The sequence below is a fragment of the Artemia franciscana genome, chromosome 2 (assembly GCF_032884065.1).
Source record: "Artemia franciscana chromosome 2, ASM3288406v1, whole genome shotgun sequence".
Taxonomy (NCBI): Eukaryota; Metazoa; Arthropoda; class Branchiopoda; order Anostraca; family Artemiidae; genus Artemia; species Artemia franciscana.
Genome location: NC_088864.1, coordinates 40,811,342 through 40,821,399, shown reverse-complemented (window position 1 = coordinate 40,821,399; position 10,058 = coordinate 40,811,342). Strand labels below are relative to the sequence as shown.

At 35.0% G+C, this 10,058-nt stretch overlaps 1 protein-coding gene across 2 annotated transcripts in view; it reads right to left on the bottom strand.

Moving 5' to 3' along the window:
• Positions 1 to 1,073: 1,073 nt before the first annotated feature.
• The window catches only part of LOC136041585 (exocyst complex component 6-like), a 96,410-nt gene continuing 87,425 nt past the window's right edge, over positions 1,074 to 10,058 (bottom strand). Inside the window, exons 14-15 of one of the 2 annotated variants that reach the window (XM_065726285.1) lie at positions 5,740 to 5,926; positions 1,074 to 1,301 (exon numbers count right to left, since the gene is read on the bottom strand). In XM_065726285.1, the coding sequence (XP_065582357.1) occupies positions 1,181 to 1,301; positions 5,740 to 5,926 (308 nt within the window). In that variant the 3' untranslated portion in view covers positions 1,074 to 1,180. The remainder of the gene's footprint in view (positions 1,302 to 5,739; positions 5,927 to 10,058) is intronic. The other variant, XM_065726294.1, reaches the window with a different exon arrangement.

The window sequence follows — 10,058 nt, the reverse complement described above, 5'->3', positions numbered from 1 at the left end:
CTTACCGTAAAAAAAAAACATTGGAAAACCTAATAGATGCCACAATCTTGACAGGGCCTTATGAGGGTGAGGCTGTTCTTATTCCTCGCATTCCCATGATTCCAACGGATCTGCTTTTTCAATTTAAAAGATTGCAATTCCCAATTCGATTAGCATTTGCAACCACCATCAACAAAGCTCAAGGGCAATCACTAGAAAAATGCGGTATAGATCTTAATACAGATTGCTTTACCAATGTACAATTGTATGTTGCATCTTTGAGGGTCGGTAAACCTGACAATCTATTTATACGCACAGACAATTGGACAGCGAAGACTGTTGTATATTCACAAGTTTTACGTAGTTAATTTGTATTGTATCTATCTATCTATCTATCTATATAAAAACGAGTTGTGTGTATGCATGTTTGTTTGTTTGTAAAAAGAGCGTTTGCATATGACGTCATTATTAGTACATACGGCTTTGTATATGGACAGACAATGGGAAAGCCAAGAATGTTGTATATTCGCAATTTTTACGTAGTTTGAAACACATATATAAATCTATCTATATTCACAGGTGGGACACAGGGACACAACTACAATGGCGCGTAACTAATATGGCGCGTAACTAATATGGCGCGTAACGACTTACGCGCGGGGGGGGCTTGGGGGGGGCGCGAAGCACCCCACCAACTAGGTGTTGGGGTGGCGCGAAGCGCCACCCCAACAGCTAGTATATATATATATATATATATATATATATATATATATATATATATATATATATATATATATATATATCATCCATTTAAAAGATCATAGCGAAAAGGGCATTTATAAGATCATACAATAGCCGTTTAACAAAAACTGAAAGTTTACAAATGATTAGTTAAATAAAAATTCGTAAGAAAAGAAACCCACAAAAAAAAAAAAATACATTTCTACCGAGGGGAAAAAAACAGAGGAGGCAAGAGACGAGATAGAAGTCCAGACCAAGATACAAACCTATAAGTTAAAGTAATCCATTATTTTCTATAGAAGACAGCTACTTTCTTTTATAAGCCAAGTTTCTCATAAGCAAAAGCGACACAATTAAAAACGATGTCTCTAATAGTATGAAAACTGCATACATATATGAATAAAAGTAAACATTCAACAAAGAAAGAGAAAAATAATACAAGGAATAAAATTGACAAAACTTATGACTGGGTATTGACTAGTTGTCTAAGCTGTTTCAGGACAGTTTCTATGATTTTCTTTTTGTCTCTTTCCGTTTTCTTCATTGACACTAGCATACTCTTCTTTTCTCCCTCTCTCAACCTAAAATAGATAATGACATAACCTCTACCTTTATATATATATATATATATATATATATATATGAACTGTTATATTTTCGTCAGGGAAAGGCAGTGTGGTCTCCGAAGTTATCTAAATTTGTATATAGATGTGTATATATGCAGATTGCACTCCAAAACGTAATGGAACAAGCGTCATAAATTTTTGAATACATGCTGTGGCTGGTATCATAAGAAACAGGTGCAAATCAGATTTTTCTTTTTTCGTAAACAAAGTATAAAGGAAGAATTTGTATAAATTCCCATCAAAACGCAGTAATCCATATACGATACGGGATGATATCCATTCACGACGCCCAAAGGCCCCAGCTACCTCCTGAGCGAAGCGAGGCTCATCAAAAAGCCAACGAATCCGGCAGCTGGCTAGAAAAAGAGCCCCTCTTTTTTCTAGTTCACAACATGAGCCATTCAGTGGTTGAATCAAGCTTACAAAATCCATAATAGAGACAAAATATACATTGCTGATTTTGATTTTCATGTTCTAATCGGGAACTGCCTAAAATCGGGCCTTTTGTACTCTGGCTGGTGGTGCTTCTTGGGATCTTATACCGGGGTAGTTGGTTGTTGATTTTACTTGTATTGAAATCTAACAAATAAAATACAATGACATGTTATTATCTAACTTTATATAAGTAGTTTTATGTGCTCTTTGGAAACTGTATCACTAAAATGATTTTGTAGCTCTCAGAAGTAGTTTAATTTGGCTGTGATGGGGGAAATGGTACTATTCATCAGAGGTGCTATTAGATATCATCATGTATACTGCTTCATTGATTTTCCAAAGAACTGAAAGTAGCAATCGGTATCCCCAATTTTTAAATTCCTTGGGTACTAAAATCAAAAGGCTGCAGCCTTGAATTTATACCCAAAGGGGCCCGACCCAGTACTCAAGGACCTACTTAAGTTTTACCGTAATGTTACCGAAAAGCAAAGAAAAAAAGGAGCATTGGCCATCAACAAAATGGCATATTTTTTGTTGCTGTTTTTAACGTCTTTCGGCATTTTAGGCTCTTGTACACATAAATTTGTCAACTTACTTTATATACAATAGACTGCCAGTGAGCATTGGCGAGCCCCTAGCTAATCTTAAAACAATTATGTGATAATATAGAGCGAATAGCAGAACCGGTCAGGTAAGACAGGCCAGTTGCTTTTTGGATACTCACAAGAGAGCATGCGCTTTTTCTTCTTTTTCTGGCTAAGGACAAGCGGATATTCATCATTATTAATTTAAAAATCTTTTACACAATATAAGTTTTTCAAAGAAAAGTAAAGAGCTACATTAAACCAAAAATAAAGCAGAAATAAAATCAAGTAATTTTCCAAGCGTAGAAATACCATAAACCACCCTCAATAAATAAATGAAACCCAAAACAAACTTACAGTCAATATCTGATTCAATCTCAAAACGAGCAGAAACTAAAATGAATACATAATTTGCACTTTACTGAAAACAATCCTTATTTCGAGCTGAATATCGAGTATTTCTCATTATATAGAAAAAACCACCATCACAACCAAGATTACTGAAAAAACACAAACAAATGAATGTGTATTGGCAGCTTAATATACATATATCTATATTTATTCCTTGAAGTCTTAATAACTTTGGATTTATTGAAGTAAAACATTTAAAAAATGTTTTGTTTTCAGAAAGAAGGCATGGGGGGCATCAATACACTAATTCGTTCCTGACGTAAGCCCTTTTGACAGCCTGTAGACACATAACACGTTTTGATTTAGTTAAACACTCCCCTCAACATTCTCTGAAAGGTTCACGTGACTGGCCTTCGTCTTTTCGGACAATTAAAGGTCAAACATGCCCAATTTTCCCAATGACAAATAGTAAATACTATGCTTAAACAATGCGTGAATTGTCTAACTTACACACCATGCCCGGTTGGCTGTGGAAGGGCTGACATCCACAGAGACACAGTTACTGGATCTTTCGACTATACTGAACAAAATGGCTATCTCACAAATTTTGACCAGATATCTTTGGGGGAAAGATGCGTGTTAGGGGGATTGTTACCCTCCAATCACTTTTGACTCTAAAACAAGGCACTAGAACTTTCAACTTCCAAAAGCTAAAATAATAGATTGTGCCCACATAGCTTTGTTACTATGATATGATAGAGACTGCACGTTGTGAATATGTTTCAAACAGTTTGTGGTAACAAACTGTAATTAAAGAACGGCGGGTGTGTATAGTAACCAAAACCCTAAAAAAAAAAAAAAATGATGACAATAAATATATCGAAGAAATCTCCTTTTCAAGGTGATTGAAAAGGAGATTCTTTTGAATCTTCTGAACCGGAGAATATTTGGGGTCAATTAAGTGAAGAGGGGAAAGCCCCACCAAAAAGGAGTTCAATATTGATGAAAACTGAGCATCCTATTCAGCACGTCCAAAAGTCCGACTGCAGAGTTATTTTTCTTATATGCAAAAACAGGAAATTTGCATTTTTGTTCCCGAGAAATTTAATAAACAGATGCGTCTTCATTTCTTTTCTTGTTTTCTTTTTGGGGGGCGATCATATCGAAATAGTAAAAAAAAGGTAAAGGATATGGCATTAGACTTTGCAGTCCGTACCGGCGGTGCTGATCTCCGTTTCTTGGCCCTTCAGCCAGGAAGTGCAATGGGGGGTTGGGGGCCAGCCATCCTGTGCTTCCGCACACCCTTCCTGTTTACCTTCCCCAGATTTCTCCAGGTACCCATTTAGAGCTGGGTCGATTCTGGCTAAGCTTACAGAGTCACGCCACTGACACCCGTCCCAAACTGAAGAATTGGGTACACTGGGATTCGAACCCGCGTCCTCTCAGACAAGGGATCCCAAATCCAGCGCACCAACCCAATCCGCCAGGACGGCTGAGTCCTGGCCGATAGTGGTTACAGAATATCGGGAAAAGGCTTATTCCTACAGAAATTGGAAGTTCTAGTGCCTTTTTAAGTAACAAAATAAATTTTGCAGCAGGAAAGAACTGGTTTCTGCAATTTTATGCCAAAGATCAAAATTTTTGGCTCGAACAGGACGAACAGGCTTTCAAGTGCAAATTTTTAGATACAAATCGGTTTAGAATTATTGACAAGTTATATAGATGTTTCAAATATTACCCCAGCAAAGAGCCACTTTTTCCATCCTCTGCCAAAAAAAAGAAAATCTGGCTCAAGCAGGGCCAAAACAATATAGATCGAAAATAGGCTTATCTCAACAAAGGCAGAAGAGAAGAGAGGAGGCATTAACCAGGAGCAGCATTTTCCCAACGATTCCCCCCTAAAACTATAAGAACCAATTCCTGAAAGACCGTTTTGGCGTTTCAGGACTCCTTAAAAAGTTCTTACGCTGTCACCTTTTCCAGGGGTAGTTATCATTTCCAAAGCATTGGTATACAAAAGTTAAACTTAGTAGTACAGGACAGAAGTAGTTATACTTGTTCCACAATGAAACACGGGTAATTAAATAAAAAAGAAGATTTTCAAATAAAAGCAAAAAGCCACATTAAAATTCAAAACGGAAAAAGAAAGTATCCTATATATGAGGAGGGCTGCCACCCCCTCAACCCTCTTTATACTAAAATTTGACTTTTTTCCATTAATGCTTCAAGAAAAAATGCTCTAATAAAGCAGCAATGTGGTGCATTTTTTAACGCCGCAAAAATGGGAGGGGTTGCTAGTTTGAAGTTGATTCAAACAACAAATCTTTTAGTTTAAATGTTATAGAATCGCATAGTAAAACACTTACAATTACTAACTGGTTATATTTTGTACTTTAAGAGACTTTCAGTGTATTACTAGTTAAACTTTAGCGTAAAGAGCAGAATCTGGAGTGACGACATCCCTACTCATATACAAAATGGATTTCGTTCCTTTTGAATTAGTTGTGTTACTTTTTAATTTCATTCGGAGAAGTTTTTTGTTTAATCATTAAAAGTGATAATTTCCATACTTAGCTTACTAAGTATCCTAGCTTTATCTCACGGCTCAAGTTGAAACTTCTTGAACCATCCAGCTGAAGTTTTTTTTGGGAGGAGTGAGGTAAGGGAATACAGAGCTTCGGGGGAACGGGGAAAAACTACTTTTTCCCCGATCCTCACAAAATAGGGTAAGCAACATTTTCCGAACTTATGCCTGTCATCTGACAGGCTGTTTGGTAACTTTAACAGTATATAAACCTAACCATTTTTCTTACGAACAATAATAAAACTTGAAGTTGAACTGCACTAACACCCTTATGCCTCTACAGTTCCAGAATAGACAAGTACTGTTTATGGCCATGGTTTGTGGACCTTTCTTAGATACAGCACAACAATTTCAATTGAGAAGCCGATGGAAGGCTCATGAAAATGAAAAGAGCGAAAAAAAAAGAATCACGAATGTTGTTATAAAGAAAAAGACATACTTTTCCATAAGAACGACGCACGTTTCCGGTTTGACATCTTTATATTTAGATGTTTCCTTTCCATAGTCTTTGAAGTAATTCGTCCAATCACCAGCAAGGCACACATCAAGAAGTTGACGTAATTCGGCAAAACAGATTAAGAAATCACCATCTTGAAATCCATGGACTGGAGCCGAAGCAGCAAATTCTGGATAATATTTATAAAAACATTAGTCGGAAAGCAAATTCCAACGCAAAAGCGCAAATTAAATCAGCTGAATGACTTTGTTTCAACTTCAGACCCTAATAGAGTGGTTCCTACAAAGAGTTTTGAACCCCAGTAGAACTTGTGCAGAGTGAAGATAAAACGAAAAAACACTTCAAATACCTTTTTTTTTGGCTTTTTTAAAGCAAGATTTGCGCGTGTAAAAAAAAAAATTGGCACCAACTTCCAACGGTTTTTTGTGAGCCTGAGCAGTTTCATTCATTGAATGTTTAGAGGTTTGTAATTCCCAAGACACTTATATAATTCTCGATAATTTTCAACTAACTTTCAACATCTTTTTGTGAGCCTGAGTTGTTTCATTGACAAAATTACAAGTCCCAACAGATTTATATATATATATATATATATATATATATATATATATATATATATATATATATATATATATATATATATATATATATATATTTATATATATATCTTCTATATATATAAAAATAAGTTGTCTGTCTGTCTGTCGAGTGACGTCATTATAAGGATTGAGCTGTATGTAAACTGACTCTTGAACATGCAACATATAATGGTCCATGGGAAAACAATCCGTATTCAGATCTATACCTCATGATTCTAATGATTGCCCTTGAGCTTTGTTGATGGTGATTGCTAATCGACCATTCCCTGTCCCGGTGTCCCGGTCGTCATTTATATCCCCCTGTGCCCCCCGGCGTCCCCGTTGTAGTTGTGTCCCTGTGTCCCGGTCGTCATTTATATTCCCTGTGTCCCGGTCGTCATTTGTATCCCGGTGTCCCGGTCTGTATATACATTCGTTTTTTAGTTTTGTTTTTCTCCTTTATTTTTTTCCTTTTTTTTCTTTTTTAGTTTATTTAGATTTTTAGATTTTTTAGTTTTTTTTATTAGTTTTTAGTTTTTTTTTCTTTTTAGTTTTTTCGTATTTTTTACCTTCTTTTTAATTTTGTTAGTTTTTTTTTTTACTTATGTCCTGGTCGTCATTTATACTCCCTGTGTCCCAGTGCTTTGTTGATTGCTAATCGAACATTCCTTTTGTCCTGGTCGCTTTCTCTTTGAGTGTCGTCATTTATTTTTTTCTTTTTTAGTTCTTTTAGTTTTTACCTTTTTTAGTTTTTTTTTAGTTTTTTAGATGATTTTTTTTTTTAGTTTTTTCCTTTTTTTCTTTTTAGTTTTTTATTGTTTTTTACCTTTATTTTAGCTTATTTTTCAGTTTTTTCCTTTTTTTAGTTTTTTTTTAGTTTTTAGTTTTTTTAGTTTTTTTTTAGTTTTTTAGCTTTTTATTTTTTTTATTAGTTTTTAGTTTTTTTGTAGGTTTTGCCTTTTTTTAGTTTTTTCAGTTTTTTTTTAGTTTTTAGTTTTTTACCTTTTTTAGCCTAACCAGGATTTGAACCTGGGACCTTCATTCTCCGTTCTGACACCCTCTCTCACCGAGTGACTACTCCAGCATGTTCATTTTGGTGTTTTAAATGGTATATTATTAACCAAATTAATGTGTTTTACAATATACTAAGCATCGTCATAACAAAAATGACGACAACTAATTTCATGACGTCAGCCGACACAGAAACATGACGTCACCTGATCCACAGATCCACAGACAGACAACTTATTTATATATATATATGCAAAGATATGGGCGGTTAGAAGATGCGAAAAAAAAACAATTGAAGCGTGTCAACAATGAAATGAAGAGCAAAGAAACACGCGGTTAGAAGACATGCGACACCGAGCAAGTGAGCGAGTCAAAAATGAAATTGTAGAGCAAAGACGCACATGGTTAGGACAAAAACAGCGGCGTGTCAAAAATGAAAATGAAGAGCAGACACACGTGGTTAGAAAACATGCGACACTGAGCATGTGAGCGAGTTAATGAAAATCAACCTGGAGAGCGAGAATCAAAACGTGTTAAAATTGAAAATGATTTTCAATGAAACACGATGATGATTGGGTTTGGGATTTTGACATAGATAAAGTCATCAATGCCTACTATACCTGTTATGAAATGAAAACTAATGTTTTCATTAAATGAAAACTATGTTAGGAAAACTAAGGTTCGGCGATATGCATTTCATAATGACGAAAGACAAGCCGAGGTACAACGAACTAAACAATATGAAAACGATAGGGATGATTATTAGGTTTTGGATTTTGACATGTGTAAGGTCATAAATGCCTACTCAACGTTTGACAATCAAAAACGTGGATAGATAAATAGTTGGATGAAAAAGAAGTTTTAGTTCCACCACCTGAACAATTAAAAGAAACAAAAGTTCGGCGATATGTCTTTCATAATGACAAAAGACAAGCCGAGGCAAAAGTTAAAGGTCCAATAAAAAAAAAACGAAATTTACAAAGGCACTGCTTCTAATTTAAGGTTTATTTGGACGTCATGACATCAAGAAAAGGCTCAAATTGCCTGCGTTTAGAACACAAGCGACAATAAGAATCCATATATGGAAGCCTGCCGAGTGCCGGGACCCGGCGGCAAAGCCGCCAGGTTCCCGGTACTATATATATATATATATATATATATATATATATATATATATATATATATATATATATATATATATATATATATATATATATATACAAGTTCTTAAGTTTAAAAAAAGCTTTTCTTTTGTCGTGTTCGATTAAAAATTTTCTATAGGACAAAGAGAAGTTTAAAGGAGAAACTCAGTCATCCTTCCAAAGAAGATGAGAAAATTCATCAAATCCTAAATTTTAACACAGGCAAGGACTTAGAGGCTAGGGCTTTTCATAGATATACCAATTTTGCAATAAATTAGAAACAAGAAAAAAGAGAAATTTTTCCCTTCCCTTCTCTTCAAATACGTATCGAATAAATTCTATAAATAAATGATATGAGGTCGAAAAAAGTGACATAAAAAAACAAAACAAAAAGGCTGGATCTGAATCCAGATCTGAATACGTACCCCTTTTATGTTTACTGAAACACAACTGGATAAATACCTTGACGTTGAATGCTAGAACCTAGTTTGATAGGATGTCCATTGCAAAATAAAATGTTCTTGAGCTAATAGTTCTGAGACTATGTGAGCTTCACAATTCAGAACGTACTTATAGCATCCTATCAACAAAGGATATTACAACTCCTCTTTTGACGCAAGGAGGTGTTTGAAAAAAGTTTGCTATTACCTATCGTTGTGCTGATGTTTTCTATAAAACTCAGAGCTAAATGGCTTTTTGAAATTAAAACGTTCAGAAAAGGGAATTTACAGTTATTTTCTAGTTCTAAGGTGAACCCAAGATTAGAATATAGAGTGTCATAAAACGTCAAAAAATCCTAAATGACATTTCTCCGTGGTTCTAAAAAGAACAAAAACGTGTATAACTAAAACAAAGCAACTATAATGATAGTAATAATAACAAAGATACTCAGAAAAGAAACGAATTTTATGCGAACCTGAGGCCACAGTCTGACTCATTTAGTATAAATATTAGCTAGTACTTAATTTCTTCTGAGTATATAGTTTCCACTTCTGCAAGTCTTGCCTGTCAGAGTTCGGACCCATAAACTACAAAGAAAAAAATTGACCAAACGTTAACAGGTGCTTGAAGATATGTTCAAGCAACACGGGTAGCTACCAGGGCATTCGGTTATGATTTATCTATTAGATTCAATCCGCTTGTAGAATATTTTACTACTAGGCTTTCATATTCTTTCTTTAGTGTCCTTGCTTCAGCACTTCACAAAGCTACCCTCTCCCCTATTGCCTCACACACCCAGCGTTTCCACCTTACTCAGATCTTATGGCCCTTCCATGCATTCTAAGCTAGCAAAGCGTCTCTTACAATACACTTTCCCCGCATTCTTTATACTTAGTTAAAAAACTTCCCAAGTAAAGAAGCTTATCTACTTTTTCAATCATTTCATCCTATTCCTTACTAATCTCCAACCCATCCCCAATCCATAAATAATTTTTCTTTTATATGTTATCATTCTAAAAGCAAATATAATGATAATATTCACAACGAAAATGCTTAGAAAAAGAAGAAGAAGAAGAATGAATTAATCGTGAAACTCCGATCAAAGACTAAGACCGTTTAACTTGGAGAA